Here is a 23,412-nt window from a genome sequence, read left to right on the forward strand (position 1 = left end):
TTGGCAGATTTTTTTTAAGTATATCTACAACATTCTCGGTGACTTACTAACATTATTTTGCAGGCCGCCCCGGAGCAGATTGTCGGCAAAGAGAAGAAGAGGAAGAAGCTAGACGAAATAGTATTAGGTTTATCGGCGGCCAAAGGCCGGGGACCGAGCGCGTCGACGCCGGAGCCGCCGCGCGGCCGCGGCTCCATCCTGCCCGACGTGACCGTGACGCCGGCCGCTCCCCCCTCCTCGGCGACGCCCCCCGCTCAAAAACCTTTTTCGGTCACCGTCACCAACGTACCTTCGCCGCAGACGTCGAAGGATCTCTCGTCATTTTTACAGCAGTCGTTGGAGCACAGTAGTAAAGCCCCGAAAGTACCGTCGTCCTCGGCGACGATGAAAGCTTACTCTCACGAAGCTAAAGTGAACAAATGGCTGGCGGAGCAGGCCAGCGTGGAGCCGCGCAGGCGCGGCACGACGCCGCGGCTGGCGCCGGACGAGCACGTGCCGGTCGTGCACCGCGTCACGGGCAAGCGCATCGTCGGCCACAAGGCGCCGCAGCTCAGGAACCTTGCGCAGTGGATCGCTGAGAACCCTATGTACGATATCGACCCCAAATGGACGGAGGGAATCAAGGAGCACGTCAAACTACCGCAGGACGTGCGGAGTCAGAGACCTTCGCCCATGGCGCCCAGTAGCTCGATGACTGAAAGAAAGAAGGGTCGACCACCCACTCTGGACTCATCTACGGCAAATGTTTTGTCATCCGGGTCGCACCTGAATCAAAACGTAGCCGGGTTGAACCCGGCTCTCTTAGCAAGTCTATCAAGTTTGAGTGCATTTGATCCAAAAACACTAGCAGCAACACTCTCCAATTTGACAGGTTTCGACCCCAAACTACTAAATACATTTGATCCTAAACTACTATCGAGCCTAAGCAGTTTCGATCCGAAAAATAATCCATTGCTTAGCTCATTTAGTAGCATGCCCAATTTATTGGGAAACCTTTCTGGAGGTAATATATTTGCCAACTTAGCTGGTTTGGGACTGCCTGGATTTTCTGGTTTAGACATGAATAGCCTCGGCGCGGCTGCTGCCAGTGATTCTAAGTCGAAATCCCGAAAGTCTACTGATAGCGGAAGCGCGTCCAGCTCTAAAAATGCTAATTCACAATTTCCTTTCGTTTTCCCTAATCCTAACATGTTATATCCGCAATTGGGATTAGGCGGTTTAAATCCATTCGGAATGCATTCGGGGATATCGTCAGCGTATGATGCGCTAGGATTGCTTAGTAACAATTTGGCCGCCAGTTCTGGCTCGTCCACAATGCACAGCTCCAGTCATGGATCAGCTCGGGGAAGTTCAGTGAAGACTACGACACCCAGATCATCTACTGTCGTAACAAGTTCGGCGACTTCTCGCCAACAGAAGGTTTCAGACCGCCAACAATCAAGTCAATTACCTCAAATACTTTTACCACCGGATCCATATCTGCTAGAATCATTATCTAAACAGTCTATGAATTATGATGTCAGTCAGTTAAAATCAGACAAAAGAAGCAGAGAGACAGACAGTCATGAATCCATGGCAACAGACTTGTCCAAAAGTGACAAGAAGAAAGTTCCATATGATTCATTAAGATCGCAGATGCCACCAGAATTTGCTGCCGTGCAAGAAAAATTGTTAAAGGGTGACAAGAAAGATATTGATATTAGCAAAATGTTATTGGAACAAATGGCATCTGGTGCTTTGAGCGCCAGCCTAGTCAGCTCGGCAGATGCGAAAAAAGTCAAAGACATGGAGAAGGATGCCTACGAAAAACTCAGCAAGAGCTCGTCAGAATATATTGCGAGAGCTCTCGCTTCTGAAGATTCATCTGTACCATTGGGGTTGAAACGGACGCACGATGAAATGAGTAATGAACCGGAAAACTTGGCTATGCAAACACCTGAAATGAATTCCGCTAAAAAGGCAAAGGAATCTACGTCGTCAGAGTGTATTTCAGCCATGGATAAGCAACAAGATCATCCTACGGGAGAAATGGATCTAGAAGACCTCATTGCTCCTTCGACAGTTATCAAAACTGGTGTTAAAGCCAGTGATTTCGAAAAAAATGTTCCGAAATCTACAATAGACTGCCCCCCTCACATTGACAAAGAGGAAAAATCTCAACCCAAAGCCAGTACTTACGACGATTCAATGATGCAGAGAGGTGCCGATACTGCTCACGGTACCGAATCTAGCAGTAATATAGCCGAAGAGCAGAGCAAGGACACCGGCGCCGCTGAGGAATCTGGTAGCGTCGACGATACATCAGCCAATGACGGAGGCCGGCGAGGCAGCCGAAAAAAGGGCCGTAAGTCATCTGAAGAAGCAGCAGCGGGGCCGCGACGGGAGTTGCGCTCGAGTGCGGGCCGTTTATCGACAGAGTCCAATACAAATCACTGAAAAGGATTATACGGGCGGTACCCAACAGTTTGCATCACACTATTTATTAACGCAGTATTGCGAGATGTCTAAAATCGGTCTAGAAGTACTAAGTTGCACCTCTGTTTACGTTTATCATGTTATGTCTGTTATACGCGGAAAGTGACTAGGACATTCTCTTATTTTCACAGGTAATTCTGGCATACATAAAAAAATTAAAATAATGGTTAGGTTAGATGTAAGAATACTTTTCTTGTTATAACGCAGTGTATGTCGCAGACAAATACAAGCCCACGCGGTCTATCCTCGACCGGCCCAATGTGATTTTTAAAGGACATATTCCATATTTAGCAAGTTATGAATGAAAAGCCTGCATAGGTTGAGGTTACACTGAAAACGCCCTTGTCAAAAATTTGCTACTGAATTAATAACCTTTTAATTTTAAATTACAGTCCAAATTGTCTGGGACGTATACGGGACAAGGCGTTTGAGGGGTTAAAACGTGAACCAAAGGAAAATCAACTCTACTTTCCAAATAACTTAGTTTAAATTTCAATGGCTTTAATTGAGTATGGTGGGCAGGACGAGGCTATAGCATTTGAAACTGGTCAGGGTGCTTAGCCAAGATGCCAAACTTTAATGCTCCATAGCGTAGCGTTGTCACCCCTCTCTATCACTCTTTCTTATTAGTGCGACTGAGACCGTTGCATTTCGTTCGCTACGGAGCGTAAAAGATTGGCAAATAGACTACGCACCCAGTTATCTGAACACCTCAAGGATAATAGAAAAAAAAAACAAAAATGGGAAACAAATGGATGGTGTAGTCATTGGTATTTTCTTGCGACATCCATTACTTATAATAAAAAATTATAGAAGACTGGATACTCCACGTACTAATGACTATTGCAATTATGCTATTCATACATTTTGTCATAAGAAGTAGTTACATTTTATTATATTTATTAATTTATAACCATATACAAAGCTTTGATGAAATAAATGTTGGTATTGTGTTCTTGTCGCAGGCAGACTCCCTAATATAATATTTTAGGATCAATACGTCCTGTCTTGAGTTTGACCTATCATCAAATGAAATTACAAAAATAAACACCTTCATCATTTTGATACTGTTGTGATGTAAAGGTATCACAAGATCTCTTGCAAAAGGCAACACATTTTAGATTAATTCGTGGTCGTCAATATCTATATTGGTTTTGATAGGTATTTTATATTTGAACTTAAGGTTAAGTTAGACTTGGCGATGCAATTGCAATCACATTTTATTATTTTGTTTAATTATTTTATAGATTGTGAAATACGTATCAAGCTATGATTTCTTTTCTATTTTAAAAGTAAGAGCAACACTGGATGTGATAAAATAATTTATTACATTGTATTCTTATTAATCTTATTATTTTGCATTGCTGTATTGATGAACTGTAATATAGATAATTATGTGACAAATCATAAATAAATATGAAACGGATATCATTGGTTAATTTTGCTGTACAGTCAGCATCATATAGTAGGTAGCATCCAAGGTATACAAATAGTTCGGAACACCATATAATTTGTATGGTGTACCTAACTATTCGAATACTTTGGATGCTGCCTATAATATGACGCTGACTGTACCTACCTCTAGCCTAGCACATTATACTACGCAATTTACGTCTTGAAATGCAGCTACTTAGTTTAGAAGTAAACATATATATACCTACCTACGACCTACCTAGGTACCTAGTGCAACGAGGGGGGGTATAAATGAAATATTGCAGAAGATTATAGATACACGACACCCGCAATCAACAATCCATAACTCCCACGGGAACTACGAGTATAAAAATATATTTATAAGAAATGGCGAGCCAAACCATAAGCCCATGGGGGGTGCGAATGGTCGCATGACAGCTTTTTCAACGCGCGTTAAAAACGCTTGAATCTGTCCGCACTCTAAAGTAGCTAACACACTATCGCACCGCACCAAGGTCATTGAGGGACGCACCCATAAGTAAGAGGAAGAAAGCGATATCTCTTTCTCCCTCTTACTTATGGGTGCGGTGCGATAGTGTGTTAGCTACCTAAATACGATTTAACGACCAAGGCTTAAGTCGAAAATCCAACACGCTTAATAAAAAGCGCCACCGCCATTGTGTGAATAAATACACATGTATCTATTTGTGCCATTCGAACGCTTTTTTTACGCGCGTTGAAAAAGCTCCCGTGCGAATGGGGGCTAAAGGTATAGTCAATTTTCTGTAGCCCCCTCCAGACTATGCGCGTGAATCGCGGGCGAAGCCGCGAACGCGAGTGTGGAGTCGATTTCGCTGTCCGCGAAAATCGACGCCACACTCGCGTTCGTGGCTTCGCGCCGCGATTCGCGCACGAGTGTGGAGGAGGCTTGTGAAATGAAAACCTTGGTTAGACCACAGATTATTAATATGTGGTTAGACCAAGCTAAGTTGGCGGCGATTTTGATAGTGCAAGTGTTATTTAAACGTCAGACTTCTATAATCGAGGCGGTTAAGGACGCAGGTATAAGTGAGAGCGAGATAGAGATGTTTAGACCGCACCAAGGCAGGCGTGACTCACTCCGCGATTTCGTCGCTTTACCAGGGGTGCGAAACTCCTGAGATCGGTCAAACTCGGCTCAGCATTGCTCCGAGCAATTATTAGGATTGGCACCACTTGACTTCCTTCTGCGTGCACGACCACAGATAAGATAATCACTTGAATTTTGACAACCCTAAATAGCCGAAAGGGATAGTGTCATATATTAGAAAGGGATAGCATGATTCGACCCTGAACCGCTGTCAAACTTCGGTTTTGTAGGAAGTTTCCTTTCTGTACGGTAGTACTATTATTTATTCTGTGGCTTTACTACAGGGCCCAGTTTTATAAAGTTACAGGTTACAAGAGTACAGGCTACAGGCACCTGTAATGCACTGTGAACGGCTACAGGTGTTTTATAAATTCACACAGATGATTACAGTAGTTGTAAAGAACCACGGTCAATCTCGATTACATGTGAAATCTACAGGTGTGAAGGACATCACTATAAAAAAAATCTGTCATAGATACTCTGTGCTCTACTAAATGCTGTGTTATTGTTTGCTGTAAAATATTGGAAAAAATGGCCAGAAATAAAAGAAAAATCGAGTGGTTGAGAGCGGTGTTCGATGCCAATGATATAATTTTCGGGCCGTTTTCAGATTCAGATTAAGTTAGATTTAATGAAGTATTTACCTAAATAAGTACTGTTTCACATTACATTAAAATGTATCGTTTCGGTAGTACGCTAAAATAAGTACGCTGTGTATCGAAAATTATGAATACACATAATGTAACATAATGTGAATGCACTATACTTAAATAAAGAGACGAATGCTAATAAATCAACGACAAATATCGGCACCAATCCCTTTCCATTTCCTAGTAGATAAAATAAAACGAATCATCAATAAAATCAATATCAAACATATTGTCCCTTTATTACCTAAGTGCATGGAAAAGTATGCATGCCCTGGCACAATCGTTGGCGTTGGTGCCTAACAATAAAGGGTAAAGATTAAAATCTCTCAGAAAATGAATAATTTTAATAAAAATTAAGAATTACGAGCGAAAGAGCGAATCACTGAGACACATAGACCTATATAATATTTCATATTCCAATGCTGATACACTACAAGTAGCTGCGTGCTGTTACAGGACTCAAGACGTATGTAAATTTTCGTTACAAGTGTACCAATCTACACTTGTAATTTACAATATTTTTATAAAACGCTTGTTCGATTATGAGTTTAAAACTATTAAACTCCCATATTTTCGTCTACGGTTGAGCTACAGGCACTTGTACCTGTAACCTGTAAAATTGTAACGCGGTACTTTTATAAAACGCAAATTGTAAAAAACGGAGCAAGTGTTGCCAGTAAACGCCTGTAAACTTGTAACTTGTAACTTTATAAAACTGGGCCCAGGTAGCTAAAAGTCCATCCGTTCGACCCCAATTATGGGCTTTGCCATAAGCCGCGCGTGGCGCTGTCGCCACCTAGCGGCCATATCTGTGCTGATCGTGACAGACACGTTTTGTTAGAGAGTGAATCTTCTGTACCTAGTACTATTATTATTTATTCTGTGACCAAGGTCGCAGTACGGTACGGCCGTCTGTACGGACCATAATGTCCTCAATTTTCCTACTGGTCACAACTTTGACAGTTACGTTTTGTGCTGGCGGAAAGTGACACTGTCTGACGACATTTTATGACTGATTGGCAGAAATAGTAAACGTAACAACATTACCTAAATAGTAATAAAAGTTCGTGTAGTTATATTTATCCGAAAATGGAATCGAAGATTTAAACGATACAAGTAAGTTATGAGAAAAAGTATCTAGTAATAGTGGATTGAATATATTAAAAAAAAAATATAAATGTTTATGATAATTTTCAGGCGTAAACTTACTGATTTAGACGAACAATCATAAAATGGACGCAAGAGCGGCTAAACTGGCTTTAGCTCGCAAAAAGGTACTTAGCAACAACGTTATAATTTAATTATTTTATGTTACACATGCAAATCTGGTGATACACATACTAACCGTATCAAACGAGAGGAGCGACTTTTAGGGAGTCATTTTTATATGAACACGATTACAACTCGTTGTGTTTAGATTAAGGCTGATATTTCTAACTGTTCAATATCTGTGGGAACAAGCTTGCCAGATACATCAACTTATACTTATACTTTTTAAGGTAAACTTATTGTTGTTACAAATGTGTTGTCAACAGCCGCCAGTGTAGCACTAGTTGTTTGAAAACATTATGTAAACATTATCTAAGGCTTAGAGCATTTAACAACTGGAGATGCCTTGTCTGTAATGTTCTGTACAAAACAGTCTGCCAATTTTCGCGGAGGAGGGGCACGACAAATGTATAATGTAACATACAAATAAGAAAAAGCCATATCAAATAAACGTCAAACCATACAATAAGTATGACTATTGGGCGAGGTTCTCGACAGAGGGGTTAGCTCTTAAAGGCAACTGGTTGTTAAATACTCTAAAAAATTAAATAATATATGTAGTTTATCAATTGAAAGTATCAGCTTGTTTTGGTTTATTTGAATGGGAATCTCCACAAGGTTTTAAAATCTGAACCATTAAATTGTCTCTATTAAATGTACTACAAATTATATGGTAAAATATTAATATTTTGCTTATTTTTTCAGTTAAAAGATCATCAAGAAAAGAAAGTAGTCCTAAAAGAAGGAAATATAAATCAAGAAGAAACACAATCTAATAAGGAACCAGAGTCCTATATTGTGCCTGATACCCTTTCACTTATAAATTCTGAGGTTGTAGATGATGACAAGCAAACAATAAATCAGGTATATCAAAATGAAAATTATACATTGGAGGCTGTAAATGTAACAGGCCCACAGGTAAATGTAACAGAACTTCTTGTGTCAAGTAAAAGAGATCTGGAATTAAAAGTGAATGAGCTGCAATTGAAGTTATCCCAGACAGAGACTGAGTATGCTGCAGCTGTTGCCAGTCATAACTTATCAAAACAACATATTAACAATTTAGAAAAAAATCTGAAAAACTTGAATGACAAATATGCGGCTGCAACTGAAGATATTTTGTCAAAAGACAGACTTATTGAAAACCTCTATGCAGAAAAGAAAACATTAACTGACATTAATAACAACATGCAAGACCAATTGGAGTTTACAAAAACTGTTCTTACAGCTAAAGAAATTGAAAATGATTCGCTCAACAGTCAACTTTGTAAACTTCAAAATCAATTGGATGCTACACAATTGCATTTACAGCAAATAACAAATGGTTCAGCTGATTGTGTTACACCTAAAGGTGAAAAAGAAGATAGTCACATAAATGTGGCATTGCAACAGAAAATTTTGAACCTTGAACAACAATTGAAGAGTTTGCAGAAAGAAAGAGACCAAATAAGTTCACACTATGAACATTATGTTAATGATTTAAATTCCCAGCTAAAAGCAGTTTTAACAAAGAATGAAGAATTAACAAAAGAAGTTCAGGACTTGACCAACCGGGAAACTGGTCTTGTTGAGCAAATCGGTGATATGGAAATTCGGTTACAAAACTACCGTATACTTAAAGAAGCTGTGGACACTAAAGCAAGGACTAATATTGATATAAATGAATTGCAGCAAAGTTACAAAAATACCACGGTAATCCAATTTTGCTATTGCCTATTTCTTAGACTTATGATCATAATTTAATAATATGTTTACAAGTTTGCTCAAAAGAAAAAAAAATCTTGATGTGCAATCTAATAATAAAGTTCTAATTATATAACTTTACCTTTAATATTTACTTTTGCATTTTTTTTAGGAAGTGCTAAATGAGCTAAACAAGAAGTATGAAGAGCTTCAAAAATGTTATTCAGAGAGTGAAGCTAAAGTTAAGGAGTTAAGCCAAGCGAGAGAGTCCCAATCATGTACCCATGATGAAATAAGCATCACAAAACTAACAGCAGACATAACCAGTGATAAAATTGCTGCACAAAGAGCTACTGAACAGAATAGAAAATTGAAAACAAGTGTTCAAGATCTTGAGGAAGCTTTTATAAAACTGGTAAGAATGAGGATAAACACAGGCTGAGGCTGACTTAGGCCTCGATTTCAAATGACCTTGTGCCAAAAATTACTTGTTCTAATATTAATTCCTGTTCCACATGTCACATTTAAATTACCTACTTACCATACTTTAATACTTTCAGAGTCAAGACAAATTGGAACTGGTTGAAAAAATAACAGCAGAAAAGTATTTGAACAGGGAGCTGACAATTAAATTGGCTGAGTTTGAGGAAAAGGCAAAAGATATGCATATTAAATTAATGGCTAAAGATGAAGAAATGATAAGGCTACAAACAAGGTGCAGGGAATTGGAGAAACAGCTTGAGCAGCTTCCCAGTGACGCGAATGTCATTGAACCCAGTGAAGTAACAGAACATGAACACATTCACGAAGCAGAGGGAGCATGCAACCATGACCACCACCACCATCATCATCATCATCATAATAATATTGAACAAGAGGAGAATAAATATGAAGTTGAAGAAGCAGTAGAAGGCGCTACTAAGGCTTCATCAGAAACTTCAAATGATTCAAACATTCCAAAAGAACATGCCATGTTGAAACTTCAAGAAAGATTTCTCAAAATAATGTCGGAAGTGGCAGACCTATCAGATGAAAAACACAGACTCGAACATATAATATTGCAGTTGCAGAATGAAACTGACACTATTTGCGAGTATGTTGCACTTTATCAACAACAACGGAGCTTACTGAAAAAGAGAGATGAGGAAAGAAGTGCTCAGGTGAAAATATTCCAGGCAGAGTGTGATCGCCTGAGAAAGCAGTTAGAAGAGCTGGGAGCTATACTTATGCGCTTTGCTGGAGATGCGCAACTGTCTTCATATTTCCAAGATGAAGCTAAACAGGCTGATATGGCCAAGGTGATGGATTTGCTCACCAATTTGAGGCGTAACACATTAATTGATCCGAAAAAGATAAATGTAGACCTAAGTAATTTCCATCCTTGTAGTTGTTGTTCCGGTCAACTTATAGAAGTGTGATTTTATTTAATTATGATATGTATAATTATTAATTATAATATAACGCGGTATATTATATTTCACATGTAAAGCATTTACATTTATACAATAAATATTGTTGAAAGTAACCATGCTTAATGACTATAACGAACAACAAACCACCGCAGTCCCCGCACCATCTTCGCAAGCGTAAAATCGAGGAATTTAATTATGTAACTAAAATAGTGCTACTTCCTTTCACTACACGAGTAGGAAAAATTCGCTGGAATATAAACGCAACCATAGTCTTGCTTGCTTGCTTTAGGAGAAATAGGCAGCAAATTTTAAAAGCCTAGGCTAGGCTCGAAAAGTCCTAGTTCGTAATATGAATTGGTTTAACAGATAAAACAGATTATAGTTAATATAACTTCTCCATGTATTCTAGGAGATAAATTCAGTAGAAAGCTATATCGGCTTATAAGTGCCAGTGCGTACAATAGTACTAACTTAGTTTTGTTCAATTACAAAGGATTGGTCACTTAGAACTGTTCAGAATACTAAGTGAACACGCCGGCTTTACCGTAACTGCTCTCTATGAGGAGAAAAAGAAACAAAAAATAATTCCACATTATTTTGTATTCTGCTTCCGTCTTGTAACAATAGGACAAACAAAAACAATAAGCGCAGCGCACCCTTTAAATTGGGTTATCCCCACTAGTTACCAATGGTAACAATTTTTTTCTTAATCACTGGGAACAACTGGTTTTTTTTTCTCAGTAGCTACTACCACCAAAATGTTGTCAGTGTTCAATACTAATAAAACCTGGCAAGTGCGAGTCGTACTCGCGCACAAAGGGTTCCGTACCATAATGCAAAAAACGGGCACCCATCCAAGTACAGACCCCGCCCGACGTTGCTTAACTTCGGTCAAAAATGTCGTTTGTTGTATGGGAGCCCCACTTAAATCTTTATTTTATTGTTTTTAGTATTTGTTGTTAAGTATAGCGGCAACAGAAATACATCATCTGTGAAAATTTCAACTGTCCAGCTATCACGGTTCGTGAGATACAGCCTGGTGACAGACGGACGAACGGACGGACGGACAGCGGAGTCTTAGTAATAGGGTCCCGTTTTTACCCTTTGGGTACGGAACCCTAAAAAACGGGATATTTATATGTTGATTAGTTTTTCAGTAAACAGGGGGCCGATTTTTTAATTTCGATCGCTCGATGTCGGCACTGGAAAATCGGCGGAAAACGGCGAAATGCTAATTTTTTAAATACGAGCGATCGAAATTTGGAATCTAGTGGTATTGACCACTCGATTTCAATTCTATTATTAGAATTTAAACGCCTAATAGTGGAGATATTATTTAACGAAATACACGAAATCGAATGGTGTAAATTCAAAAATCGGGACCCTGCTCTTTAACTTAAGTTATACAAAATCATTTAAACAGTAAAACAGTTTTACCGGTACAGGTTTAAAATAGTCAGTACATATGAAAATGTATCTTATTTATATAGTCCGTTTTTTTTAGCATTAGAAAGAACTTCGCAGAAGTTCGCTTGTGGTTCTAAATCTAACACTTTTAGTGGTAACATTTTGAAGTAAATTATATGTATTGACCATGCTACATTCGATAATTCAATAATTATTAACAATTAACGAGCCTGATAAAAACTGCACGCTTGCTTCTGCGGAGTTCTTTCTAATGCTAAAAAAAACGAACTATAGGAATTCTTATTAATCTTTTCACCGCCATAGATGTCAAGTGACGTGCGCGGCTGCAGCACAATATCGACCTTCGTGCATTCCGGCAAGGTTCACGATGACGATGACACCTCGCACACGAAAGGCGTAATATATATGTCCATGCGTTAAAAGGTTAGTTGGAAATTAAATTTCTTCTTGTACGAACAAACAGTTCGACACCATATTTATCTAGGTACTTATTTTACACATATTTTAATATTATTAGTGTTAAACACTAACAAAATTTTGGTAGTAACTAGTGGGAACAACCCGTAACTATGTACTTGGATTTTAAATTACAAATTATTTCAGTGGTAGGTATAATGAAATAAGGTATACTTAGTGCATAAAAGGTGTACAGTGCCATTATTTAAAGTCTTCAAAGACATTTAAGATTGGTCAAAAACAGTGGTGGGCAAAGTACGGCCCGCGGGCCATCTCCGGCCCGCCGCCGGTCCTATGAAATAATTAGTATATGACATTATCGCAAATCAAAATAAATTTTGGCTACAATTCTGGCCCTCCACTTAAATTTCCTAAACTTTCTGGCCACCCTGAAGAAAGTTTGCCCACCACTGGTCAAAAATATCAGAACATAGACTAATACTTGCGGAAAGAGAAGTGTCATGGAATGTATGGGGCCCAATACATTCCATGATTCTTTTCGAACAGTTTCTATATGACAATGACAATACCTATTAACCTATATAAATACTTCTATGTGGTTTTAAATATTTGTCTGATATATAAGTACAAAATGAACTCACCGGTCGGACATATGACTTAATGTTGCGCTAGCAAATATCAATATTAACCCTTTTCCAGGCCTCTTTATAAGGTTTTCTCACAAAATCCAAATATATTCCAATTAATCCTGCTTTTATGATTCATTTGTAGTCACATGTTCCGAAAGTGTAATCTAATTTGAACCTTAAGTCGAAATGCTAAAGTTGAAATTCTCTTTCCGCGTATGTGGTCGATAAATCTTACCATGCCTGGAAAAGGGTTAAGTAACATGACCAATAATATCAAAAGGGACGAATGCTTTACGTTCTAGCTAGTCAGCCGAGCCACCTCTCAGAGAGAATCAGACTCGAAAACCTCCGGACCGAAACTCGGGCGCCTGTAACACGTTGCCAGCAAAACAAGAACGACTGAATGAAATTGATTTAACCTGATACCCTTATGATAAATATGTAGATACACTAGATTTCTAGTGCTGGAAGGTTACGTTCCGTAAAATGGCTCGAAACGTGCTAGCTACCTGTACCTACCTAATGACATAGACTAGAGTAGATATAGACATTTAATTAACAACAAAACGGATAAGTAAACTGCCCTTAAATATTAGGCGTACTAACTATTTATATTCAGGCCCGTCCATAAGTCCTTTCTCGGTAGTCATAATGGAAGATCAAACTAGTTTGCAAGAACAAACGACACGCATGTACTAATTAACTCCGAAATCAGATTTCAGCCACGGGCCTGCTGTGACTAATAACAAATTAGAAGTGTTAGGTATAATGTTATTAGATACCTATGATAAAAATTGCTGTTTTCAGGCAAAAGGCCATCAGTTGTACCTATTGCCTGAAAGCGTCACAAATGTACCTATACAACACATATCTCATGTCCCAGATACCAAGCGATTCTCCAACTCACCAAATACCTCACTGGCGTGACTGGCGCGACTTATCCAGCGAGCAGCGAGTCTAACAGTGCGGCCTTTGGTTTCGATTTAGATTATCTTATCATAACCTTTAACCCAGCCCTTCATACAAACAATATTATATGCCACATACGAGCAATGTAAAAATGAATCAATAATAAAGACTGCCAATTTAAAAGCTTAGTTGCGTTCAATCAAGACAGACATCATAAATATATGTATGAATAAATGACATCAGAGACAGTATAAGAGCGATCTTAGGAGTCTAAGACTCATACATTTTGTGTGGCACTGGGATCTAGCGTAATATTATATAATAACTCTAACTAGAGAAACGTCCTTAATAGATGGCTGTAAGTCCCATACAAAATATAGGTAGGTTAGGTACGCGAGCCGAGTCTGCAGTCACGAAATATATATATATATATATATGTATAATTTAGCTATTCTTTGTCATAAGCAGTCTTTCCCGTTCACGGAACAATGGTGTTCCGGACATTTGGGAGGCGTTGGCGGAGCTGAAATCGCAACGTAGAGGTCCTTTTGGCACTTTCATGAAATATTATGAACCTAACACCGCCGTAAAAACTCGCCCGTCATGGCACTCACGCGCAAGCAGCAAACGCCTCGACAGGGTGTAAGGGTAAGGACTATTGAGAGTTGATGGAAAATAATATGTATTGGGTATAAAAGCGTTGGACTAAATACTGGGCTATGAGATAAAAAACCGGACGCCTGCCTAATAAAGCGGTATCCAATTTTATTACAGGCTGAAAAGCGACATCTAAAATTTGCAGTCTTTATTATTACTCGTCTAAAGCCAGATGTACACCAGGCCAAAGAGAATTTGAAATAGAGGAATATTGTGTAGTCTATACATTTACTGCCATCTTTCGACACAAATGATTAAAAATTTTAGAACGCCATTTGACTTTGTTCCTTATTTTTTCACTGATATGTGATTGTTAAATGTCAAAAAGCATCGCCATCTTCTCGACGAAAGGCCATTTAAGGTTTGGTGCCATATTTTCGAGCAATAATTACTTTGACAATATTCCTTATTTCATTGACCAGGCTTTGGCTTTACACATTATAAATACAACACAGACAGTATACACTCTTACTAATCACAACACACAATGTAATCATAATGAGCAACTAGCAGTGTTTTTGGTATTGTTTTCAACTAATCTACATAGTTATCTATTAGTTTATACACACAGCTTTTAAGCCAACACTTACTATATACATTTATGTACCTATGGTTATTATGGATTATAAACATATTTAGATTGTATATTCTTTTTCTGTTTCCGAAAGTAAGATATTTGTGAAATAATGCCTACAATTTGGGTACAGTTCTAAACCTCGGCTGGTTTTGGACAATATGTGTGGTTTCCAAGTAAAAAATCTTACTTACGTATAAGGACGCTTTGACAGGGTATGCGTATAAGGATACAAGTAATTCTCGTCCTTAGGATACATTCGACAAAGTGGGACCTTTGACTAGAGCTTGACACATATTACAATTATACATAGGTACAGTTGTAATCCGGCAACCGGCACCGGCAACATTGACACTTTCTCGACCAATAATGATCAGCATTTTGACTATTATCATCGATTCTTGACAAGACCCGCCGCTAACATCGAAAAATTGTTATCTACCTCTCAGTCGCTCTTGCATAAGTACACGAGCGATAGAGAGGCAGATAAATATTTTCGTAGCGAAGGTAGGTTCTCTGAAATAAAATAAGGCTCGACTTTTGGAAACAGAAGAGTAAAGGAATATAGTAGGTATATTTTATGGTACCTATCGTTTTCTCTTCTTCTACTGCGTTTAATAAATAATTCAAAACCCGGTTGCTGATACGTACTAATACCGTCAACTACCTTACACAAAGCCTTATAATGAGGCATGGCCACTTCCTGCTAACCACAATCGGAAATCGAAAACTTCTATTAAATAGCTATTTTAAGTGGTCGCAGCTAGGGTTGGTGCCATAACCCATGAATATAAGTCGTTCAGTCTGTATTGAGCCTGCATAATATGTCCACACCTCAAGAACATTAAGTATATCAGGTACAAAATATCTGCCATATTTTTAATGTTACGCCGACATTTAACCTTTTCGACGCCGTGTCAAACACAAAAGCTGAGGAGTTCGCAAATTGCGGGCATCTTTCTTTGTCACCTTAATTACGCCTTAATTGGAGTAAAAGAGAAAGATGCCTCCAATTTCCGAACTTCGTCTGTCACTCAGACGCCCCGTCACCGAAGTGTCAAAACTGAAGGTGAACTTTTTGCAGCACGTAGGTCTATATTGCTCTGTGGTCAGTAACGGATTAATCCTTCTTCGGCGTTGGACCTACGGTGCGGATATATCTGTCATTGGCGTCAAAAAGGTTAACGCAATCAGGTAGCAAAGACAAAAACGAATATTGTCCTATAAAAATAAAGACAATTCTAAAACTCAGCAAACCTCAGACTTGGGTAGTCACAGCTAAATTGTTCCGTTCTCCGGACGCATGTTTACTTAGAATAAATAATATATTATCTATTATTTGCTACTTAATCATAATCAATATCTAATTAATTCGATATAATGTTCTTTTCATATGGTAAACACTTCCGGTAGTGTAGCAATCCTGAAACAATATATAACAAGTAAGTAATAAGTAAATTTTATTATACTTACTGTAATTTTAAAACATAATTATGAGCTAAATAGTTCGAGTTAGTCTTACCATCATTAATCGTCTTTTCGTGAGCTCTCGGTGGCTGATACTCTCCGGGGCTGTAAATTAAAACAATTTGCATCAGCGCAATAAAATCTGAGACTTCTAACTAACCACCACCCACTGGTGGTGGTTGCAATGGCGCACTGTTCTAACATAACACATAACATACCACAAAACACAATGCTTCAAAAAAAATCAATCCATAATGAATAAGTATAATGATGAATTCTTTAATTGTGCATGTTGTATCAATGGCATAGGAGAGATTACTTATTGACCATGATTTTAAAGTTATTAAATTAAATTTTATTTTCGCCGCCACGTCAATGAAAAAATAAAGTATCATCAACGCCATGTCACAAATTGCAAGTGAACAACCCGTATATCTAAGGGCCCCCCCACATCTGGCGTCTTTCGAGCGTCGGCGTCTACAATTCTATGGTCGCTGCTCGATGCAACGTCGACGCAGCGTCGACGCAACTGCGCAGCGACGTCATTTTCCATAGCGCTGACCAAACGCCGACAGACGCCGACGCTCGAAAGACGCTAGATGTGGGGGGGCCCTAACATATCAAGTCGTGGCGTGTGGGGCAGGATATGTAGTGACTTTAACTATATTAAGTCAATGGCGGCGAAAAGGTTAATAGAGGAATTAGTAACGACGACAGAATGCCTAATTGTCATTCGATGTATCTACAGCTCTTATGAATTTAAATGTAGGTACACTCAGCTGCAAAATTGCATGGCCACTTTATGAATGGATTCATTCATAATGTGCCAATGTCAATGCAATTTTGCAACTCGTACATATGAAGAGGCATTATTTAACCCTTTTCCAGGCATAGTGCACCCAACGATCACATATTCGCCAATATAATTTCAACCTTAGGAATCCGATTTAAGGTTCATATTCGATCGGTCTTTCGGGAAAAATTACTTATCATTAAATGAATCATCAAAGCTGCATACATTTTAATATATTTTCATTTTTTTGTAAAAACCTTGTAGTTTGGTGCGGCCTGGAAAAGGGTTCACAATAATATTAAGCATTAATTGAGTTACCGCAAAATATTGATGGTAAGCGACGACTCCGTAAACACATCCTACTGAGACTAGTATTTGAATGATCAGCCACACAATGACGTTACACATCTGCGCCTGGCCAAACAGCTGTTTTCCATTTTTGATACACAGCATGGATTCCGTTACCATTATGGCGCCGTACACCCAGCATTGCGTTCCAACTCTTTTGCAATTTGGGTCTGTTACGTAAATGTAATATTGCCTGAAAATAATAATTGAATAAAATAACTGTAACCGGATAATCGTATCATTCACATTGAATAATTGGAATTATATAAGTGCATAAACTCGCATCTGCGTGTGTGTATTCAATGACAATATCGCGTCAATGGTTTATACACTTTATATCTAACTCTATATAGGTACATAATTATAGTAGGATATAGGTTTACCTATCTTGTAGGATATTAAATATTTTATCTTTATGCCGTTTAGTACAGCTTTTATGTCTACCGTTCTCCAATTTTCCCTCAACTGCTCAAGGGTTAACTGGAAGAGATCCCTGAAAGGGATAAGTTCGCCTTTGTACCAATGATGTGTGTTCTTTCATGTTTTATGTTTCTTTTTGTACAATAAAGTATTTTACTACTACTACTACTACTACTCTACTAAGTAGGGTAAATGTGTCTTTTGAAGATATCTTCCAAACGTTCAGTGACCACACTTCGAACAGGGTTGCAATCGTTCTAAAATGTTCCATTTAGAAGAAACGTTTAACACATTCATTACCACTAAGTGCTACGGGTTACGGTCGTAGCGCGTAGCCACGGTTTCGCCGTATGTAGCGCGTAGTCGCTACGAACAGTGTACCCGACAGTCGGGTTCTTGGTGTTGAATGTGTTAAAAGACGCATTTACCTCGAGTGACGCATTTATCCCGGTTGGCTGTGGTATGATTTGAATATGTTTTTTTTATTTGTCTCTCTTTCAGGTTGGACAAGAATGCTTTCGTATGTCCGGATGTTTTCGTCTACATACAGGTCGCATCTCTCAACCATTCTCGTGAAATATTGTGAGCAGGTTCAAGAATTAAATATGTGGGTCATTCTAAGTTAAGAGGTAATCGCTTGTATGAAGAAGTGGCACAACATAAATGTTAGTATTTTGATCTAATTATACAATATTTTTATTGAAACAACTCTTTTATATATATTTGTAAGCTAATCAGTCATTTTTTTAATTTTTTACCATTTTAGAAGACACCAGGGGAGATACCATACTTTTTCTATGTAATAAAGAGAGAAGGGTCTCTCCCCTGATCTCTTTAAAAACAAACAAAATCGAAATTTTGATCAGCCGTCTTAGAAATTCGGGCAAATTAAAGTGTAATGATTCATTTAAACAAGAATTCATACCTCCACTATACATTTTGGAAAATTATGCGCCAGGGGAAAGACGCCAGGGGAGTGACTTTTTCATGTCAAATCAGATATAATTGTGCAAGTATTTATTGTAAATAATAAAATTAAAGTATTTATATAATCTATGCATAAACTATAGTAAATATACAAATACAATTAAGCATTTATATCAATCATTTTGAAATAAAACTGACCAGGGGAGATATCACTTTCATAAAACAACACTGTCAAGTGAAGAGGTCAATGATCAAAATGACTGACAATCGGAACCAAAAGATGACTGTCGCAGGGTTGGTCGTTAGTATTGAATGAAATGCATCTATTGGGATTAAAATGGCAATAATTAAAGCTATAAACCCAATATTTTTACATTTACATAATGGCCAGGGTAGGAGACATAGAATCTGGGGGACAAAATTTAACATAAATATTTTTTATGAAAAAGAAAAGTTTAAAGGGTTTTATTAATAACATTACAGTCAATATTTGTTTTAGTTTATGAAGTATATCACATTTAACGGATTTATGGGAAATACATCTGGATAAAATTACTGATTTATTGTAAAACCTGCAAAGGGACAGGCCAGGGGAGGGGACTTTTGCATGTTTGAGGTGCAATTGTGACAAAACTGAATTAATTAATAAATTGAAATTGACTGTATATAGAGGAAATGCAATCTTTTAAGGGAAATTACCATAATTAATTTAAATTGTTTAAGAAAAGTATTGATATGTATCATGGACACCGTTAATACCTCTTAACTTAGAATGACCCATGTATAAAGGTATTTTTAGTGTTCCGTACAAAACTTTGTTTACGGAACACTTATTTATTTATTCAGTTATCGGAATTTTACAAAATGGTAGAGCCATAGGGCTTGTGAGGTCTACAGCTCTCTTGCATTGCATAAAATAAATATGAAGAATACCAGAAGTTATGGCAGAAATTACAAAAACTTAGCAGATAAGTACTTATTTATATTTAACTTTTTAGGTTTTGTGGGCTCTACCTTCTACCTTTGCGAAATAGCGTTGAATTACTTCGATTTATTTTATTCTAACACCTGAAACTTTAGTCTACTACTTACGCAATAAAATCATGACTCGCGATACTTTTCATGAACCTAATCACAAAACATTTCCTATGAATTGTGAATTATAATAGATGGAGTAGCAAAAGAAAAGTATTATAAAGCAACAGTTACCTGACAGACGGAGCCACAATGACTCCGATGAGACACAGCCGGGCGCTGACCAGCGGGTGTGACGGCGGCATTTCGAATATATGCTTCAAGAAGAATGTATTCAATTCAGATATTTGCCAAAACACAACAAGTTGAGCCAATGCGAAGAATCTCATGTAGGTGCAGGTAGGGTCCAGCCATCGCACTGGGGCCCATTGGACAGGGGTGAATTGAAGAATTGCTCTTTTGATCTTGCCAGTAGTAGATGAGATGTCCCTGGAAACGACAAATCGTTTGATGAGTATTATGTACTTAATGTGTGCAGCCAATTAGTATAAAACGAATCTGATCTGATAGTCAGGCAGCCGTAATATTTTTTGCACTGCTTTAGGCACCCTAGGATATTCCTTTATCTATGGCAAATTCTCTATATATACCTACATATATTGTTTGTCACTATTGTGAGCTCTAAAGAAGACAACTGATTTATAGATATACATTGCCTAGCAGGTTAACCCACAAAGGTGTTTATTCCCATTTTCCCAGTTTAACATAGAAACGCTGTGATTTCGGGTCTTTAATAAACCATGGATATTTGCTCACCTTATGCTGACCCATTTGTATTCTCTCATTTCTAAAATTTTACAAATCTTCAGGCCGCACCAAATGCCCAAACCGTTACAGAGCAATACATCCAATATCACTGAATCCCACCAACATTCAAGAAAATTTGGCAGCAAATGTGCAAAAGCTATTTCTGTTATTTCCCACATGATAGATATTGCCCACAACAGGCCAGCATGCCGGAACAGTATAGCTTTAAACGTCCATCCTAAGAAATGTCCCCAGGCAAATATATCACAATGAGACCAGACTTTAGCAAAACTAATATCTGAACAATTGACAGCATACTCCTGGAAACAAAGAAATTATGTTTTAATGTTAATCAATTAAGGGCATTATTGCGTTTTCCGTGGTTAATGCATGAAATGCATGCCAAATTAAATATAAACATGCATTAATTACCTTGTCCATGTCAATGTGAAAATTACGAAGGTTAGGATCAATCCAGTACATTATCTCATTCACCGTAGAATAACTTTGGAATAATAAGAACAATAGAGCCAGCAGGTAAAGTACGGACATGCCAAACACCATCCTCCACAAAGCAGGGTGAGGTCTTGTAAATGGCCCATTTGGAAACGTAAGGACTGATATTATTAGGAAAAAAAATACAACACAACATATTCCTGACCATATGTTTTCTTGAATACTTGATTCATCCCTGTAAATACAAAAACACTAATAAATTAAATTCTGTTAATTTTATTTTTAGGAAACCATGCACACCAACACAAGTTTATGTTAAAGACAATATGGGCTAGGATTAATCTTCTAAACCCAATAATATTAATTTTAAGGAGCTATACCGCTCTACCCACACATTGCACTGTCAAAATATCCCTTATTGCTACTGAAGAAACTTAATTAAAATAATATTATCAGATACACCATGTGATTGGTCATTTAACAGAGATATGACAAAAGTCATGTAAAAAAATGTCTTATTGGGATCTGATTTAAAAATTCACCCCATGTCATTGTCAAATGTTTTAAATTATTAAAGTTTTGACTAGCTTTGAAAGTTTACATCATTTATTAAAGTGGCACTTTTAATAACCAACATCTAATGTATACCTACAGCTAACTAACCCAATGTGGGTTAACAACAAGCAAACAATGATATCTACTATCCCATCATTTAGTGTTCATTCATAATATCCATATATTGGGTGTATCAGATTTAGTTATTATCGAAAAATTAACATATCAATAAGTGACTTCAGTAAAGAACAAAAACTAAAAAAATATACTTACATTTACAAGGGTGCAAATAACCTGACTAAATCTATCTTAAACCTTTGAACGGCATATGCGGTGTGTGCTGCGCTTCGTCGTAAATATCAAATAACTATTATTTGCATAAATATATAATATATTTTGGTATAAAATATTTTGTTCGCAATATAATCAGGAATATATAACTAGACTTAGTCAGGTTATTCACGCCCAACCTATATATTTACATAAAATAAAATCATGCTGAATGAAACATTATCTCAAAAGTCATTTACAAAATCACAGAAATAATATCATGGAAATTACAGTAAATTAGGCACTCTTTTTCAAACTAACATAAACAAAACACATGGTGTTAAAAGTTAGATGAATTATTTGTCTTAAATAAATATCCTTTGTAAAATGACATGTTAGGACAGTGTTATTGTTATACTTAATTGTCGGTAGAGAAGACCAGCTGATGCATGATAGAAGATAAATTTTCCAGGGTGGGTCGAAAGTTGGATATTAAGTCCTCAAGATAATTATTTCTGCTAGTTACATCAGACAAATTAATTTTAAATTTATAAATGGTAAATCGGATTTACAATGGGGTCTCTATTGTTTGCCAAATAGTTTTAAGTCATAATGTATTGTTTGTCCGAATTTTCGTTAGTCATAATTGGTTTTTCTCAGAAACGCGTAACTTTTCAGGATTGCCATAAAACAAACCTAACCTAACCTAACCTATCTATAGAATAACCTTAGGAAAATCCTGAAAAGTTAACGGTTTCAGTTTTATGACTAACGATTATATGACAAACAATACATTATGACTTAAAACTTTATGGGAAACAAAGGGACCCCTTTACAATGATATAATATCAAAATCACAATACCTGACAAACGCAGTATAAATAACCGAAGCAATAGACACTGCCAATAGGGTTATAGTATGAGGTTTGTAGAAAAATTCTATGGATATATCATCAACCGGTCGTTCATTAATAGAACTAAAGGCATTCGCATATTCAGAAGACGGTGTCACAGCGGGTCCCGACATTTTTCGCTCCTTCATAGTAGTTATATAATACACTCAATAAAAATATTGCAAAGGGTGAAACCAGCCAATTCTCAACAGACATTGGGCTAATCAAATATTGAAAAAATCAGATCGTGGTGGCTGTGGCGACTTTTGACATGACAGTGACATATAAATTGGATTGTTGCCAGTTTAGAGCTGTCAAAATTATAATTGCGCATGTAACGGGCTCTATAGACGTAACAATATGTCTTCGGGTTCAATCTTGGAGGATGTAACCAAATGGAGTAGCCATTAACGGCGTTCCCCTATGACTATAGTCCGTTTTTTTTAGCATTAGAAAGAACTTCGCAGAAGTTCGCTTGTGGTTCTAAATCTAACACTTTTAGTGGTAACATTTTGAAGTAAATTATATGTATTGACCATGCTACATTCGATAATTCAATAATTATTAACAATTAACGAGCCTGATAAAAACTGCACGCTTGCTTCTGCGGAGTTCTTTCTAATGCTAAAAAAAACGAACTATAATGGTGATACATATTGTATGGACTGACATGGCTATTTTTATGTTACGTATATATATGACGTGTCCCTCTCCCGCAATAATCCGCATTGTTTTTTTTTGTACAAATAATGCGTCTTGCTTATATCCTCCAAAGTTTCAATCATGCTCAAGGCATAGGCCAAAGAATATATAATTATTGCTAGTTGCTACGATTTAGCATAGGTATGAAGGGTAG

The 23,412-nt window shown here is 37.4% G+C and overlaps 3 protein-coding genes across 7 annotated transcripts in view; 2 read left to right on the forward strand and 1 right to left on the reverse strand.

Annotated features, from left to right (window-relative positions):
• The window catches only part of LOC134663691 (chromodomain-helicase-DNA-binding protein 9), a 275,973-nt gene that overhangs the window by 19,270 nt on the left and 233,291 nt on the right, over positions 1–23,412 (forward strand). For 4 of the 5 annotated variants that reach the window (XM_063520135.1, XM_063520136.1, XM_063520137.1 and 1 more), the window contains exon 16: positions 64–3,901. In XM_063520135.1, the coding sequence (XP_063376205.1) occupies positions 64–2,436 (2,373 nt within the window). In that variant the 3' untranslated portion in view covers positions 2,437–3,901. Of the gene's footprint in view, positions 1–63; positions 3,902–23,412 lie in introns of those variants that run through there. The other variant, XR_010098167.1, reaches the window with a different exon arrangement.
• Positions 6,671–10,144, forward strand: LOC134663699 (golgin subfamily A member 2). The gene is made up of 5 exons (XM_063520153.1): positions 6,671–6,783; positions 6,865–6,941; positions 7,642–8,628; positions 8,792–9,034; positions 9,180–10,144. The coding sequence occupies exons 2-5, from the start codon at positions 6,900–6,902 to the stop codon at positions 10,035–10,037; spliced, it is 2,130 nt and encodes a 709-aa protein (XP_063376223.1). The 5' UTR covers positions 6,671–6,783; positions 6,865–6,899; the 3' UTR covers positions 10,038–10,144.
• LOC134663708 (phosphatidylserine synthase) lies at positions 15,910–22,840 on the reverse strand. The gene is made up of 7 exons (XM_063520162.1): positions 22,527–22,840; positions 20,815–21,073; positions 20,392–20,702; positions 19,810–20,064; positions 17,224–17,446; positions 16,168–16,217; positions 15,910–16,068 (listed from the first exon to the last, which is right to left on the reverse strand). The coding sequence occupies exons 1-6, from the start codon at positions 22,703–22,705 to the stop codon at positions 16,173–16,175; spliced, it is 1,272 nt and encodes a 423-aa protein (XP_063376232.1). The 5' UTR covers positions 22,706–22,840; the 3' UTR covers positions 15,910–16,068; positions 16,168–16,172.

This window comes from Cydia fagiglandana, chromosome 4 (assembly GCF_963556715.1).
Source record: "Cydia fagiglandana chromosome 4, ilCydFagi1.1, whole genome shotgun sequence".
Lineage (NCBI taxonomy): Eukaryota > Metazoa > Arthropoda > Insecta > Lepidoptera > Tortricidae > Cydia > Cydia fagiglandana.